We start from the raw sequence: 17,916 nt of genomic DNA on the forward strand, positions 1-17,916 counted from the left end.
CCATTTATGCCATCATTTATAACTGCACTCAATGTGGGGACCGAGTGTAGGGAGGGACACTGTGCGAGGCTCGCCTCTATAAGCTGCTAGCTCCCTAGAAGAAAAAAAATAAGACCACACACGATGATGAAGCCAAACACAGAACAAGAGGCAGCTTCCAGCAACAATCCCTGGCCACACTTTGTGTACCAAAATCTATAACAGTCAACAGTTAGGCCTGCAATATGAAGTACTGTTGTGTCTCCCGAAAACACTGAGAACTTTGGTTTTGAACGCTCGTCCTCTCACCTCCGCAATCATAATAAAGTAAGTTCAACATGAAGGTGAAAATGTAATGAGCTTGCTAACATTAGCTAGGTTAAATTTTTATGTGTTAATCTTTATTGTTATTAATATCAACTAATCTTGTAGCCAGTGATCTGTTAGGTTTTTAATTTGGTGTCATTTAGAAAGCAGTTAATTTAACAAGAGAAACATTTCGAGAGGAAGAAGCTGGTGAGACATTTGTCTGAACACTAAAAGCTGTGAGGTTATGGAGGTTATTGTTGTAATCCAGCTCTTTCATCCTGTGGTCCTCCCTGAGAAGTACACTGATTCAGCTCTTTGTTGAACTTTTTGTTGATAATCAAACATGTTAGGACAGAACAGTTATTTTATTGTGATGACTTGCCTGTTTGTCCCACTAGAGGCAGCAACTATGGTAGATGATGCTGGAGCAGTGACGTGAAAAGGTTTTCCCTTCATAGTAGGTAATGTTGTAGGACATGTCTCATTGCTGGAGAAAACATCAAGAAATGTGCTATGCGACACAGTAATGTAATACATCCTGTTACAACCGACAGTGCTGAGATTAAATAAGAAAGTGGGCTTTGTAAGGGAAGGAGAAACCACCCAAATCCAACACCTTAATGATTGAGCTGAGGCCTTGGACTGAGCCTCAGAGGGATGAGTCCATCATCATCAATCCAGTGAACAATGGAAGGAAAAAAGCAAAGATTGTAATGTTTTGTAGCATGTAAAGTGAAAGCAAAAAAGCCTCTGAAGATAGAATCAAGTAGCAACAGAGTTATCCCTTGGGCCTTTTCCACTGGCGCTTGTGCAACTGGGTGCACCGAGCCAAACTGTACCATGCCCAGTTGCATTTCCAGTGTCATTTTCATGGCACAGAGCTGCGCCGAGCTGCACCCAAGATGGACCTACTCTGGAGTGGGGCCAAAGCAAGCCTGACCCTCCTCCAAGTGGACTGTGGTGACGTAGTTTTGTAGTTTCTAACAGAATCTTTATGTTTTGTAAATGTAGTTTCTCTCCTCGGTCAAAGTTTGTATTTTCTGATGTCTGAATCTGCATTTGGTAAGATTTGTAATAATATAACAATGACAAAAACAGTTCATATCAAGTTCAAATCTGCTTTCCGTAAAAATCAGATAAGGTTATCACAGGTTATTCACATGAAGAGTAAAAGTAAAGATTAGGGGTTGTTCCCAGGCTACTGACTTTGTTCTCTGCTGACATGGTTCTTTTTTGATAGCAGCATTAGCTGTCAACAAAGGCAGGATTTTTTAAATATCCCACAGGGTGTTAACTATGGAAAGTTGGAACAAAAGCATTTCATGGAGAAATTAAGAAATCTTTTTTGTGACAATATGCAAATAGGAAGGTTAATGTTTCAAAGCTTGAAATATACCTGTCAATCCACATCTACTAGCGTCAAAAATAATCATACTATATAGCCTAATTATATGAACATGTAAACAGAGACATAAGAAGGCATAATAGCTAACAAAAAACATAATTACTGTCTGTCTATATCCTAATGAAGTATCTTATCCCAGATGTATTCTCATGCATATCTTCTTTTTGTGTTAGGAAGGCAAGGCAACATTTCTTTTAACCTCACTACTTGAACATATTTTAAAATTATAATTAAAAAAATCAAGCACTCATTCGTATCCCATCACAATTTAATCATGTTTTTCACACTGCCATTTTGTTTCAGTATAAATGAACCAGGCTCAGAGAAGGAACTGTTTTTTCTAATTAGCTAAAACAAATCGAAAAATTAAGACTACCATATATGCTGTATTAATAATGATGATGATTGATGATGATTAAATTGAATTTTTATACAAATGTTTATCAAACTTTTTATACCACGTCCCACCTTAGAAAGTTACCACTATTATGACTTATGCTAAGATACAGTAGCGTAGGTCTACCCTATTCATCTATAGACAGACAGCAGATTTATTCTAAATAATGAGATGACTTATTGTTGACTGTTGTCAGCTGCACTGTCTTCACAGTAAGGCAGCGTCTTACTGCCATAACAGTTTATTTTGTAAATAATCATGGATCATGTATGCATGTGCTCTGTGCATGAATATGAATACATATCAGGCTGACACTGAAACAAAAATATTACAGGAAAGAAATTTTCATTTCAGCAATTTCATAGTTAGACAACTTAAATGTAGACAACTTAGACAGGAGAATGCCACGGCTGACTGTCAAACACCTTGAACTAGGTGAAGAAACATTTCCCCCATGACATTATTCACATCCAAGGAGCATTTTACATTTTCAATAAAGTAACAATTTTCAGTTTCCATGGACTATTTTGGCCAAAAACCAGATTGTTGCAGATGAAGGAAGAGATTGATAAAATATCTGAAAAAAATAACATCATAGCTATGTGTGTGCTTGATTTTGCAGTGTCTATCAGCTCAGTCCACCACTTTGTCATTTCCCCCTAAGAATCAAGAAAGGAAACAGGAACATGGTCACAACTTCCACATACTTTTCAGTACAAAGACAGCAACTCTGTTACAGATTGTATTTTATACTCACAGTTGATTGGTCCAATGGTGACGTAATGAAGTTTGTCTGTGTTGGGAACAGAGCGATCTGACCTCCCTGTGCAAAACTTTGAGGAAAGAGGGGATAAAACTGATTAGAGACTGATACCCAGCATTTGTCTTTGCATTGATTAGCATTGATTAGTGATTCTTTGGAATAAGTGAGAGGATGAGTGTCTGACTCACTGGAACACAGTTTGTGCTCCTCTTGTCACACAGCCTTAGGGTGCAGTGAAGGAAGATGGATGGGTTGTCACCCTGGAGAGGGAGGAGCAGGGCAGAGAAACGAGCACGGTAGGACAGGCCGTTCTCAACCACTGACACATGTTGAGGGTCGGCAGGGCAACTGGCAAAGATGAGTCATTAGGACCATTACACATCACCGTAGAGTTTTTTTTACATTTTACATTCCAGTCTGTTTAAATTAGGAGAGAAGCCTACCGGTTATAAAGTAGATAGTATCGCACGTGGTCGTCAGGGTTTGAGGAATGAGTGGTATAACAGTCCTGCAGAACAACAGCGAAGCTTGGATCCCTGTCAGCCACAAACACTCCTACATGCATGGCTGAGCCCACAGGCAGGGTGACCGGACCCAGTGGGTAACTGTATGCAAAGTTGGAGTCGCGGAAAAGTTGCATGTAGGCTGTGGTTGCAGGACCTGACCCCTGTAGGCCACGGCTGTTAAAAAAGAATGTTTAAGAAAGACCGTTACGTATCTCTGCATCCTTCCGGTGATGTGCTTCTATTAATGATGTTGTCATCATCAAGGACAAAAATAGAAGACTCACGATAGTCTGGGTCTGATTGCAGAGTTCAGGCTGGTGTTGGTTTCCAAAGGATAGGCGCAGGAGAAAGGAATAATCTCAGGTAGGAGCAAAGAATGGTTACTTGTAGGGTAGAAGAACAAGCTGTTGGAGTAGATGGCATGGGTGTAGTTGGTCTGGAAGAAAAAAATGAATTTATGGCCAGTAAGCTATCTAATCAAGTCATCTTGAGTTCAAGCACAACCCAGCATGAGACTAAGAGGTTAGAGAAACCATGTTTTGTCTGGAGAACCCTGAATTATCCTCTGAGGATAAGTCACCCTTATACCTACATTAAAGAATAGGCTGACTGCCAGTGACTGGCAATGACAGGCTTACTGGGCTGAACTAATACTAAGTCATGTGACATACGTATGTTATATATATCACATGTGTGATATAAGTGATGGAGGTAATATGACAGAAGTCACACACATTACAAAACTTAAGTATCTTAAAACTCAGAATAACTTGAGCCTTGGTCTACTTTTGGTGTTTATTTGAACCATCCCTCCAGTCCACCTCCTTCATGTGTGAACTTTTCTCGCCCATTATGCTTCTCCTGTCAACATAACTATGGCACTAGACTAACTAACTAACTAGGCATTTCTGCCTAACAACAAACATAAATATGCTACTTGCTCAGATGACCAGGATTTTCTGGTGAGGACAGGCAGACACAGGCTATAGATGTAATAAACACATCAGTGGTATAAAATGCAACTGGAAAGATGGAATGGGATTCAAATTTGCCCACAATTTAACACAGACATGCAATGAGTCAGCAGCAGTTAAAATGTTTCAGTTTCAGTTAAGCATTTGTGCTTATTCAGGGGCTTTATGAATTTGCTTTATAAATGAACAGAGACATGAGGGGAAAGGAGAGAGACGGGAGGGAAATAACAAAAAGAATTTGATTTCTGGTGAATTTTGAGTTCAGTCAGTGGCTGAGTTGAACACAAAAACAAAGGGCTCTATCTTTCACCTGGTGCAAAGCGGCGCACAGCACAGCTGTCATTGCTATTTTCTGATTGACACTTTTGGTATTTTCTCGCCCACCGCCCACATTGTGTAGGTAGCAAATACACTCGCACCCATCTGTGCGACCATGGGTGTGTTGGTCTGAGCTGCAGTCAGGCATGATGCTGGTGCATTACTATCTTGAGGCAGCAGAAAGGGATTGTGTCATTGGCCAACAAAACCTGGTCTAAAATCACTATTTGTTTGCTATTTAAAGGAAGCATTTGTCAGACAGTAATGCATCTACATAGTAAATTAGTTGATCAACAGGTCAATTAAACATGTGTGCATAAGAGAGAGACACTGTGCCATTTACTCACAGCAGCTGTAACATCATTGATTGTTTAAATACGACAAGATTGTTAGGATCTAATGTTCTGCGTTCTTCGACAAATCCAAAAGGTCACACACAGTCGAAGTTCATACAATAAAAGACCACAATTTTAGATGGTCTAAAAAGGGCCCATAGACACGGTTTGATTGGAGCTAACATATGTCTACTTTGTGCATTGGGGTGTTCAAATTTAATTGCTATCTGTTAAATAAATAATGACGTTAAAAATGTAGCTAATCTCACCGTTAATACGTTTCCACAATAGCCAGCTTGACGTGGCACTTGGTACCACATGATGTTATCACGCGCTCTGTATGTGGAGCAGTAAGGGGCTGCCAGGTGACCAGAGGATGCATTCAAACCAGATGACATCAGGCTGCTCAAACGCACACCAACTTCAATCTGATTACGGGCGCAAACAAGCAGGAAGTCCTGGAGTAGAGACTGGCTGTCTAAATCAAAAAAGAAAAGAAAAAATGGGTTTGTATGAACCTTAAAACCTGTGTCAAAATCTAAACTTAAATTAAAACTGTCCAGCTAAGAAGTTAAAATGATTTTATATATCTGTGTTAATCCACATGACAAATAGAGGCAGCTCTCCTACCAGTATTAATGAAAAGAAGCCATTTCATCAGTATAGCTGTAATTCCTTATTCAGTCCTTAAAGTTCCCTTTTAATTATGACTTTGTTGTTTATGTCTTGGTGTATACAAGGAGGTGTTCAATCTACATGTTGTAGTGTTTAGGAATATATAGATTTTCCCATTGCTTACTGTACAAATACACATACCTTCACAGATGACACCAGCGTCCTCCAGGTGAATACAATTGTGGGAGCCAAGTCCCCGATGTTGGCAGTCTGTAATCATTGACTCACTTCCTGAACAATGAACATCATCAAACCAGATTGGTCCAGTGCCTTCTCCGAAATGTGCCAGTCGTGTTGCTGACAGAGCCCTCCCACAGCCCACCTGTCGACAAACTACCTGGGCGTCATTCAGTCCCCAGTGGTCGTCACACACCGTCCCCCACTGACCGTTGTGGAAGATCTCCACTCTGCCAGAGCAGCTACTGTCAGAGTTGACCAGCCTCACTGAAAGATTTGGTGGTGCTGGAGCAGGTGTGGTCGTAGAAACAGCAACTGTTTTGTCATTTTAAGTGAAAGAAAAAATCTCTGTTAACCCAAATGGCAAGTAAAGGCTGCTCTGCTACCAGTATTAATGAAAGAAAGCTGTTTCATCAGTATAGCTGTAGTTGCTCATTTAATCCTTGTAGTTGCCTTTTAACTATGTTTGGAAACACAAATTTGTCTTAACACCAATGACTGCCTGTTTTGAATATTTATCTCACTGTGGTGAAGGATATCACCAATATAGATGATAAAGAGTTTCGAAATACATAGATTTTCCCAGTGCTTACTGTATCAATATACAGACCTTCACAGATGACACCAGCGTCCTCCAGGTGAATACAGTTGTGGAAGCCAAGTCCCCGATGTTGGCAGTCTGTAATCATTGACTCACTTCCTGAACAATGAACATCATCGAACCAGATTGGTCCACTGCCAAGTCCAAAATGTGCCAGTCGCGTTGCTGACAGAGCCCTCCCACAGCCCACCTGTCGACAAACCACCTGGGCGTCATCCAGTCCCCAGTGGTCGTCACACACCGTCCCCCACTGACCATTGTGGAAGATCTCCACTCTGCCAGAGCAGCTACTGTCAGAGTTGACCAGTCTCACTGAAAGATTTGGTGGTGCTGGAGCAGGTGTGGTCGTAGAAACAGCAACTGTTTTGTCAATTTAAGTGAAAGAAAAAATCTCTGTTAACCCACATGGCAAGTAAAGGCTGCTCTGCTTCCAGTATTAATGAGAGGAAGCTCTTTCATCAGTATAGCTGTAGTTGCTCATTTCATCCTTATATTTTCTTTTCAACTATGTTTGGAAAGACAGATTTATCTGAAAACAAATCAACACTATTTTTATATATACATACATATGTCTCATTGTGTAGAAGGATATTTTCAATCTACATGTTGTAGACTTTAGAAACATATTGATTTCCCCATTGCTCACTGTACAAATATACTGACCTTCACAGATGACACCAGCATCCTCCAGGTGAATACAATTGTGGGAGCCAAGTCCCTGATGTTGGCAGTCTGTAATCATTGACTCACTTCCTGTACAATGAACATCATCGAACCAGATTGGTCCACTGCCAAGTCCAAAATGTGCCAATCGCGTTGCTGACAGAGCCCTCCCACAGCCCACCTGTCGACAAACCACCTGGGCGTCATCCAGTCCCCAGTGGTCGTCACACACCGTCCCCCACTGACCGTTGTGGAAGATCTCCACTCTGCCAGAGCAGCTACTATCAGAGTTGACCAGCCGCACTGAAAGATTTGGTGGTGCTGGAGCAGGTGTGGCCATAGGAACAGCAGCTGCCGTGCCAATTTAAGTGAAAGAAAAAATCTCTGTTAACCCACATGGCAAGTAAAGGCTGCTCTGCTACCAGTATTAATGAGAGGAAGCTGTTTCATCAGTATACCTGTAGGTGCTAATTTAATCCTTATGGTTCCCTTTTAACTCTGTTTGGAAACACAAATTTGTCTTAACACAAATGACTGCCTTTTTTGAATATTTATCTCATTGTGGTGAAGGATATCACCAATAGAGATGATAAAGAGTTTCAAAATACATAGATTTTCCCAGTGCTTACTGTATCAATACACGTACCTTCACAGATGACACCAGCGTCCTCCAGGTGAATACAGTTGTGGAAGCCAAGTCCCCGATGTTGGCAGTCTGTAATCGTTGACTCACTTCCTGAACAATGAACATCATCAAACCAGATTGGTCCAGTGCCTTCTCCGAAATGTGCCAATCGTGTTGCTGACAGAGCCCTCCCACAGCCCAGCTGTCGACAAACCACCTGGGCGTCATCCAGTCCCCAGCGGTCGTCACACACCGTCCCCCACTGACCGTTGTGGAAGATCTCCACTCTGCCAGAGCAGTTACTGTCAGAGTTGACCAGCCTCACTGAAAGATTTGGTGGTGCTTGAGCAGATGTGGTCGTAGAAATAGCAGCTGCCGTGCCAATTTAAGTGAAAGAAAAAATCTCTGTTAACCCACATGGCAAGTAAAGGCTGCTCTGCTGCCAGTATTAATGAAAGAAAGCTGTTTCATCAGTATAGCTGTAGTTGCTCATTTAATCCTCGTAGTTGCCTTTTAACTATGTTTGGAAACACAAATTTGTCTTAACACCAATGAGTGCCTTTTTTGAATATTTATCTCATTGTGGTGAAGGATATCACCAATATAGATGATAAATAGTTTTAAAAGACATAGATTTTCCCAGTGTTTACCGTATCAATACACATACCTTCACAGATGACACCAGCATCTTCATGATGTCTGCAGTTGTGGGAGCCAAGTCCCTGATGTTGGCAGTCTGTGATCAATGACTCACTTCCTGAACAATGAACATCATCAAACCAGATTGGTCCACTGCCTTCTCCGAAATGTGCCAATCGCGTTGCTGACAGAGCCCTCCCACAGCCCACCTGTCGACAAACCACCTGGGCGTCATTCAGTCCCCAGTGGTCATCACACACCGTCCCCCACTGACCGTTGTGGAAGATCTCCACTCTGCCAGAGCAGTTACTGTTAGAGTTGACCAGCCTCACTGAAAGATTTGGTGGTGCTGGAGCAGGTGTGGTCGTAGAAACAGCAGCTGCCGTGCCAATTTAAGTGAAAGAAAAAATCTACATTAACCCACATGGCAAGTAAAGGCTGCTCTGCTACCAGTATTGATGAGAGGAAGCTGTTTCATCAGTATAGCTGTAGGTGCTAATTTAATCCTTATGATTCCCTTTTAACTATTTTTGAAAACACAAATTTGTCTTAACACAAATGACTGCCTTTTTTAAATATTTATCTCACTGTGGTGAAGGATATCAGCAATATAGATGATAAAGAGTTTCAAAATACATAGATTTTCCCAGTGCTCACTGTACAAATATACTGACCTTCACAGATGACACCAGCGTCCTCCAGGTGAACACAGTTGTGGGAGCCAAGTCCCCGATGTTGGCAGTCTGTAATCGTTGACTCACTTCCTGAACAATGAACATCATCAAACCAGATTGGTCCAGTGCCTTCTCCGAAATGTGCCAATCGCGTTGCTGACAGAGCCCTCCCACAGCCCAGCTGTCGACAAACCACCTGGGCGTCATCAAGTCCCCAGCGGTCGTCACACACCGTCCCCCACTGACCGTTGTGGAAGATCTCCACTCTGCCAGAGCAGTTACTGTCAGAGTTGACCAGCCTCACTGAAAGATTTGGTGGTGCTTGAGCAGATGTGGTCGTAGAAATAGCAGCTGCCGTGCCAATTTAAGTGAAAGAAAAAATCTCTGTTAACCCAAATGGCAAGTAAAGGCTGCTCTGCTGCCAGTATTAATGAAAGAAAGCTGTTTCATCAGTATAGCTGTAGTTGCTCATTTAATCCTTGTAGTTGCCTTTTAACTATGTTTGGAAACACAAATTTGACTTAACACCAATGACTGCCTGTTTTGAATATTTATCTCATTGTGGTGAAGGATATCACCAATATAGATGATAAAGAGTTTCGAAATACATAGATTTTCCCAGTGCTTACTGTATCAATACACATACCTTCACAGATGACACCAGCGTCCTCCAGGTGAACACAGTTGTGGGAGCCAAGTCCCCGATGTTGGCAGTCTGTAATCATTGACTCACTTCCTGAACAATGAACATCATCAAACCAGATTGGTCCAGTGCCTTCTCCGAAATGTGCCACTCGTGTTGCTGACAGAGCCCTCCCACAGCCCAGCTGTCGACAAACCACCTGGGCGTCATCCAGTCCCCAGCTGTCGTCACACACCGTCCCCCATTGACCATTGTGGAAGATCTCCACTCTGCCAGAGCAGTTACTGTCAGAGTTGACCAGCCTCACTGAAAGATTTGGTGGTGCTGGAGCAGGTGTGGTCGTAGAAACAGCAGCTGCCGTGCCAATTTAAGTGAAAGAAAAAATCTACATTAACCCACATGGCAAGTAAAGGCTGCTCTGCTACCAGTATTGATGAGAGGAAGCTGTTTCATCAGTATAGCTGTAGGTGCTAATTTAATCCTTATGATTCCCTTTTAACTATTTTTGAAAACACAAATTTGTCTTAACACAAATGACTGCCTTTTTTAAATATTTATCTCACTGTGGTGAAGGATATCAGCAATATAGATGATAAAGAGTTTCAAAATACATAGATTTTCCCAGTGCTCACTGTACAAATATACTGACCTTCACAGATGACACCAGCGTCCTCCAGGTGAACACAGTTGTGGGAGCCAAGTCCCCGATGTTGGCAGTCTGTAATCGTTGACTCACTTCCTGAACAATGAACATCATCAAACCAGATTGGTCCAGTGCCTTCTCCGAAATGTGCCAATCGCGTTGCTGACAGAGCCCTCCCACAGCCCAGCTGTCGACAAACCACCTGGGCGTCATCAAGTCCCCAGCGGTCGTCACACACCGTCCCCCACTGACCGTTGTGGAAGATCTCCACTCTGCCAGAGCAGTTACTGTCAGAGTTGACCAGCCTCACTGAAAGATTTGGTGGTGCTTGAGCAGATGTGGTCGTAGAAATAGCAGCTGCCGTGCCAATTTAAGTGAAAGAAAAAATCTCTGTTAACCCAAATGGCAAGCAAAGGCTGCTCTGCTGCCAGTATTAATGAAAGAAAGCTGTTTCATCAGTATAGCTGTAGTTGCTCATTTAATCCTTGTAGTTGCCTTTTAACTATGTTTGGAAACACAAATTTGACTTAACACCAATGACTGCCTGTTTTGAATATTTATCTCATTGTGGTGAAGGATATCACCAATATAGATGATAAAGAGTTTCGAAATACATAGATTTTCCCAGTGCTTACTGTATCAATACACATACCTTCACAGATGACACCAGCGTCCTCCAGGTGAACACAGTTGTGGGAGCCAAGTCCCCGATGTTGGCAGTCTGTAATCATTGACTCACTTCCTGAACAATGAACATCATCAAACCAGATTGGTCCAGTGCCTTCTCCGAAATGTGCCACTCGTGTTGCTGACAGAGCCCTCCCACAGCCCAGCTGTCGACAAACCACCTGGGCGTCATCCAGTCCCCAGCTGTCGTCACACACCGTCCCCCATTGACCATTGTGGAAGATCTCCACTCTGCCAGAGCAGGTACTGTCAGAATTGACCAGCCTCATTGCAAGACTCGGTGGTGTTGGAGCAGGTGTGGTTGAAGAAGTTGCAACTGTCGTGACAATTTCTTATTTATGTGAAAGCACAATCTGTTTTATGGTAACAGAAGGTTGCAACTACAGAAGTAATATTGGTATGAAGCCCCATTTCATCAGTGTAATTGTACTGGTGCTAGTTGACTTAAGTCATTAACATCCATAAATGCGTCATACTCACTCAATATTACTTACTAATATGTTCACATATTCATCTTGTCTACAGAGCATGGTGGATCCTGTAAATTATATGGTTTTAGCCCAGCATTGACTTTGATTGTGTTGTTGGAAATTATATCTTGTCTTAGTTTAATGTTAGTTATCTGTGTTGTCTTTTGTATTATAATACTGTTAACATTGTGATGTAAGATTATATTATGTATATTATATAATATAGAAATGAGTAACAGTTTTTTGTTTAACATTTTTTTTTTTTTTTTTTTCACAAAAATGAAAGGATGTATGTTGGTTCCAAACCTGAGCCTCTTAGTGCATTATCTGATGGCATTAATAGTCACAGGGGCAGAAGAACACTATTTTAACTTTAATCAATATTATAATGAACATAATATAAAATTGGCACGCTGCATGTAGCTCGAACTTTTTTTAATGGTCACACAAGTTGAAAAACAAAACTCTTAAAATGCTTTCACTCACTTGGAATTTTGTCTGAGATTCCAAATGTGGCAGCAAACCTCAGTCCAGTGCATTTCATCCCTCCTTACAGTGCAGCACACTTTGCATTGTTTAATTTTTTAAAGTGTTTGCACAGAAAGGCCAGTGTTTGATTTAGATGGTAGAGCCAAATGTTACTGTATTACCTGTATTTGTGGTCAGAAGTGTTTGAATTCAAGGCGCTTTTTGCTTGTTAACTAATTAATTAAAGCACTCAGGTTACTCAGTTGGTACACATAAGCCTGACTAAACTAACTCTACGTCTCATCATGTAAATTAAATATTAAGAATAACATACCACCTGCTATGACTGTATTTTTGGTCCTTTCAAACTCCATGAAATGCATTAGTCTATGGTATTTTTCTGCATTATTTCCTGCTTTGCCTAAGGGTTGGTGGGGGCACTTTGGTAGGGCATAAAACCCAATGCCCCCTGTAGATGGTGCCTATATAGCTCTAAGCAAAGGATTGTTTTTTCTGCTTAATGTGTAACCCAGTGGGGTAATACTGTGTGTCAAAAACTTTACCTTTCCATTCTGTTAAAATCTGCACAAGCAGGAGCAACCGTGTAATCCACATCATCTTCTTCATGGGCTAAATTCAGGAAATAAGATACAAACTTGCTGAAAAGGCGCCAAAGCAGCACATTTGTAAATACAAATCCACATAATTAGCAAATTATGCTACCATTCACAAATTTTTAAGGGCAAGAAATAGATTAGATTAAAAGATGATTGATTTCCATGAATATCATAAAATGTAATGTATTATACCACCACTGCCCCCATTATGATCAGCATCTTTAACTTACCTTTTCCAGGTGGGAGACAGACAATTGTCCTCACTGGAGATGAGAGGTCCTGTGAGCTACAAGTCTGTGCTGCCTCCGTCAGTCAACTGCGCATTTTATAGGAGTCAGGGGCGGTGGCAGATCAGGGGGCAACAATGACACTTGAAATCAAGATATTCACATTTTCCCAAGTGTTAGCCAAGTGTGTGAGTGTGCTCAAATGATTGGACACACACTGCAATTAAACGTGGATTTTCTGCTACAGGTGCCTATTATGTGATAACAACAAGTTTGTATTAGACCTTTTGTTAACATGAGAACAAAATCATTCACCCATTTACGTATATCATTTATCCTGGCCTTTCAACAAGTCTCAGACTGCTTATACGTCCTGATTCATACTCTGTTTTATATTTTGGAGACTATATGATATGTATTTATTGGAACTATCACACTTCTCATCTTTAGTAGGCATAGCTTGATTTGCTGTAATATCAGATTGAGGTAAAATGATTATGGCAACACTTGTAAGCCATAAGTCATAATTATGAGATAAAAAGTCATAATTATGAGATTAAAAGTCATAATCACAAGATACTTTTACAACAATTACAGTAGCTGCTCTTTGGCCTTAGATTTCCTATTCAATTTGACACAGAGATAGATTGTGAGAACATAATGGACTTTAAACGTGGAACGTGTAATATTTTTTATGTTTGTTAAAATAGTTAGTCTGTAATAGTTGTTTAATAGTGTGAAGACTTTTTTTGTCACTCTTTTGTTTTCTTAATTGTATATTCCTCAAATAAAGGGGTCTTTAACTTATCCCACTGTCCTGCCAGACTGAGGAGTTCGCTCTGTAAATTGGTCACTGTCATCAAATGGTAGCAAACATTTGCTCAGATCGTGGAGTGCTGTCTCTGGGAAACCACTAGTATATGATGTTACCTGGCTGAAGTTTTTTGGGGTCCAGAACAGCCAAATCAGCACACAAGGTGTCATTTTGAGGAATTGCTGCTGCTTGCTCTCATCGACTGTATCCATGATTCGATTGTGGACATCAATTCTAAACAATGTTTCTGTGTCAGTCACATTCCTTTCAGCTGTGTTTCTGCAGACACAATCATCCAATGAGCTGTCAGGATGTCCACGCCACTTGTCCGTAGATATTTTGAGACTGGTGAGGTGATCTGAAAAATCTGGAGGAAGAGCTGAGCTGTAAGCACTGTTTCATACTTAAGCAGCTGTGCAATGTAGTCACGTGCACTGACCCGAGTAGTGGTATTGATGTTCTGTCCATCTTGAATGGCTGAAAGGGTGTGAATGACATCAACATACAGGGCTCCATCTGGCTTTCCAAAAGCTCCAAATACCTTTGACAAAGCACTGTTTTTTGCCCAGCAGCGTGTCTCTACAGTTGGAGCAAGACATCTGTGTCTAGGGTCCTTGCTTTCCTTCTCCCAAATGGACATCCTCTGGTAGGAATCTCTGATAAAAACAGCAATGTTATTCATCAGAGAAAAAAGGAGAACCACTTGCCAAGACAGACTGTGTTGTGTCTGCTTAAACAAGGCTGAGGATGTGTGAATATCACCACGCATGGACTTGATGAGGGGACTTTTCTGAGAGCAGTGTGGAGAGGCCTTTATATTGGCCCTGCATGCTGGAGGCCCCATCTGTTGAATTTCCAGTGCACTGCTTCACATCCAGGTTCATGTTTGCCAGCACTTCACTCACAGCTTTGACACTTTGTGGATGCCTCACATTTAATTACAGCAACAAGTCTCTCATGAATAATGTCTGTCACATATCTTATAATGACAGAGCACTGATCTTGGGCTGTGATGTCCCCAATCTGGACAGAGAACATACCAGATTCCTGGACTTGAGTTGTGATGGTGACCTTCATTATGTGTTGGATCGTCATAATGTTATTGACAGTTGTTTTGGATTGGAGAGTAACTAAAGAACCTCTACCTCCTCTGGACCCAGACTGGTGTATGTTCTTACACTTTTCTATGCAGAGTGTGAGGTGTTCCTTAACATCGTATTTTGAAAGCGACAGAATAATTTCTTAAAAGTTGCCATGATCCACTGTGTCATCATCAAGCATGTACACTCAAACCCCTTTTTCCAAGGAGCTTCACCACATCTATGATGTGCTCCAACACTGGCCGCCTCTTGTGCACCTGCTCTCTATGAAGGGGCATCTGATGTCCCATAAGACATTTCTCAATACTGGTTTTTGAGGACCTAAGGAAATATGCTTCAGCACAACCTGTGTAGATTGCTTCTCTCATGCTCTTTTTTAGTCTAAATAAGAGATCAGTATTGTTAGTATTGTTTATGTTATTGTAAACCACTAAAACCAGTGTGCGAAATACAGGGGGGTCCGGGGGGGTCCGACCCCCCCCCAATGAACCCATGAGACCAACGAAAGCCTCAAAAGCAAAATTTGAAGGGGGTCTCAAATTTTGTCAAAAGAAATATTTCATTGTCACTAATGGTTACTGTAGATCGTCTGGCCAAGTGTTTGTTCTGTTTGTCCCTTGCGAGCTACCATACTTGTAGTTCTGTTTTTACAGTCAGCCAATCAGAATGCTTGTTGTACTGGCAGTTCAGTGAGTCAGGAAGACACGGTTTGTCTTATAATGTCCACCTGGTTAGCTATGTGGCAGCCAACAATAAATCCTGCAGTTCTGTCATACGTTGGAGTGATTAATGACTCTCACACACATACAGAAGGATTAATTTCTACAGTTACTAAAATGTCCTCCTATGTCAGTGTTGCTTTGCGAATACTATGGGATTATCAAAAATTGTTAAGTGTGTGCCTGTGTGCTGTCACGTAGGCTATAGACTGATTGTCTTGGCTTGCATCCATGAAATATTGTAATGTTATAGACCTACTGCATATTGAGAAAATTTAGATCGGTGTTGTGCAACAATCGGGAGATGGGGACCCCCCCGAATATTGACGGGTATTTCGCACACTGACTAAAACCACACTATCAGTAAAATATCAAAATGTTTTTTTGGACAACGGGGCTCAGATGGTTAAAAAGGTGTTAGTACACTAGTCCTAGCAGTGCTAGTGGTAGCAGGACTCAGACAGTAACAGACTAATTACAACTAAACAGTAGCTACAAAAGGTTGAGAAATACAGCTCACATTTTTCATTTGGCTAAAAATAAAGCTAAAGAAACATGATCATTATCAACTTTACCATCATGCCACTGGTGCTGGGCTCTAGTGGCTGCTGTGCAGTCTTGCCCTCATCTTGGCTATGATCATCTTCAGTCTAGATAAGACAGTGGTATTGTTTAAGTTAGTAAACCACAAGTCATAGCATTCAAAACTGCATGTTTTCATTTTCATTTTCCATCAATAATATTTACATTTAAGATACTAGAATCAAATAATTTTAACTTTTTTCCTCTAAAATGACTCAAACTGATTAATTGGTTATCCAAATAGCTGGCAATTAATTTAACAATTGATTAACCTTTTCAGCTCTAGACTCAAGACCATGCACAACATACTTATTTATTTCAACAGTAAACATCTTGTTACATGCAAACAACTCACAGCTGATCAATTTTACATCCATTAGGCTTTTCCCTCTTCGTGCACACAAGCTATACTTTGTTGTGAGTAAAACTGAGCCTGGTAACTGATTCAGATGCTAACTGATAGAACAAGATCATTTCATTCTTAAATGTAGTATTTTGTTTTATCATACTGCAATAGTGACAAGACTATTAGTATTGGTAATAAGTGTCCATACTTATTTGGCGATACGGTCAAAATGCCAGTCGCATAAACGTTACATTGCTTTAAAACATATATGGGTCCTTCATAGTCAAAAGATATGATCAAAACTACAAGGAAGTGCCGATTAAAATTGTTTTAAAAATCATATGAAACACCTAACATTTACAAAAATTAACCTGTGATAGTTACCTAATTTACCTAACATGCCATGGATGTGCTGGCAAGGTGATGGAGGGTCCTTTGAAAACAGCCCACTGCGGCGCATGCACAGTTTGTATCTTATAATTTGGATTTTTAATCTTTTATTATTTATTTTATCTCTTATGACTTTTTATCTCAAAATTTCAACTTTTTTAAAAATCTCATAATTATGACTTACTTTGACGATATTTTTTCTTTCAGTGGTGGAAACGGGCTTCCATAGGAAACATGAAATGTTTTTACTTAAATGCTTGTCAGAATAGTTGCCGATATTTTTAAAATTTCTTTATCTACTGATCATTTCAGCTGTAGGCCTATGTTTTGTATGCAAAAATCTTCATAAACATAAACAACTAAAGCTGTTTCATACATAATAAAAAATACAATATTTCCCTCTGAACAGAAGTAGAAAATAGCATGAGAAGAAAAATACTTACAGTACATGAGTAAATGTTAGATACTTAACACCACTGTATACCAGTTATCCACCATTATTTTCTGTCACTTCAGTGGCTGTAAACCACTTCATGAGAAAAACAGTGGTGTGACCTAATTTTCTGTGGTAAAGGAATTAGTTCATAATGACAGGGTAATTCAATATAGATGACATTTCACTTACTTTCATTTCCTACATCAACATCGACTTTCTTGTTGCCATGTACAAACCCTGTCTTTGAAAACCAAGAAAAATGTGTAATTCATTATAATTCATTACTCTTGTTATAAAATATAAAAGGCTGATCTCCATGTAGAGTCTACTGATCATTTCAGGTGTAGGCCTATGTTTTGTATGCAGAAATTATCATAAACATAAATAACTAAAGCTGTTTCATACATAATAGAAAATATAATATTTCCTTCTGAATAGAAGTATAAAATAGCATGAGAAGAAAGTACTCAAGAACAAGTACCTTAAATTTGTACTTATGTACAGTGCACTTCAATGGATGTAAACCACTTCATGAGAAAACAGTGGTGTGACCTAATGTCCCATGGTAAAGGAATTAGTTCATAATGACAGGGTAATTCAATATAGTAATCAACTGGGCTGAAGAGGCTGGGAACATGACATGGTTTTACTTGAAAAAGAACTAAATGCTTGTTAGAATAGTTGCCAATATTTTTAAAATTTTGTTAGTAGTGGTGTCAATAAGAGGAGAATAG

At 40.4% G+C, this 17,916-nt stretch overlaps 1 protein-coding gene across 1 annotated transcript; it reads right to left on the reverse strand.

The window, feature by feature from the left end:
- Window positions 1-2,012: 2,012 nt before the first annotated feature.
- On the reverse strand, window positions 2,013-11,282 carry LOC146331148 (scavenger receptor cysteine-rich domain-containing protein DMBT1-like). Its single transcript, XM_084742942.1, has 15 exons — window positions 10,973-11,282; window positions 10,333-10,653; window positions 9,681-10,007; window positions 9,041-9,361; window positions 8,389-8,745; window positions 7,749-8,069; window positions 7,103-7,423; window positions 6,449-6,799; window positions 5,799-6,123; window positions 5,256-5,460; window positions 3,644-3,795; window positions 3,568-3,573; window positions 3,297-3,533; window positions 3,042-3,201; window positions 2,013-2,923 (listed from the first exon to the last, which is right to left on the reverse strand). Exons 1-15 carry the CDS (start codon window positions 11,280-11,282, stop codon window positions 2,801-2,803), a joined length of 3,837 nt encoding a protein of 1,278 aa, XP_084599068.1. The 3' UTR covers window positions 2,013-2,800.
- Window positions 11,283-17,916: the final 6,634 nt, after the last annotated feature.

Source organism: Lutjanus erythropterus, chromosome 2 (genome assembly GCF_056507025.1).
Source record: "Lutjanus erythropterus isolate fLutEry1 chromosome 2, fLutEry1.hap2, whole genome shotgun sequence".
Classification (NCBI taxonomy): Eukaryota; Metazoa; Chordata; class Actinopteri; order Lutjaniformes; family Lutjanidae; genus Lutjanus; species Lutjanus erythropterus.

Coding starts and splice junctions, on each gene's coding strand:
- LOC146331148 (XM_084742942.1), bottom strand. CDS start 11,282: ATGAGGCTGGTCAATTCTGACAGTACCTGCTCTGGCAGAGTGGAGATC. Junction 7,424..7,748: donor CGCTGGTGTCATCTGTGAAG/GTACGTGTATTG, acceptor CACCTGCTCCAG/CACCACCAAATCTTTCAGTG. Junction 3,796..5,255: donor ATTGTGGAAACGTATTAACG/GTGAGATTAGCT, acceptor TTTTTCTTCCAG/ACCAACTACACCCATGCCAT.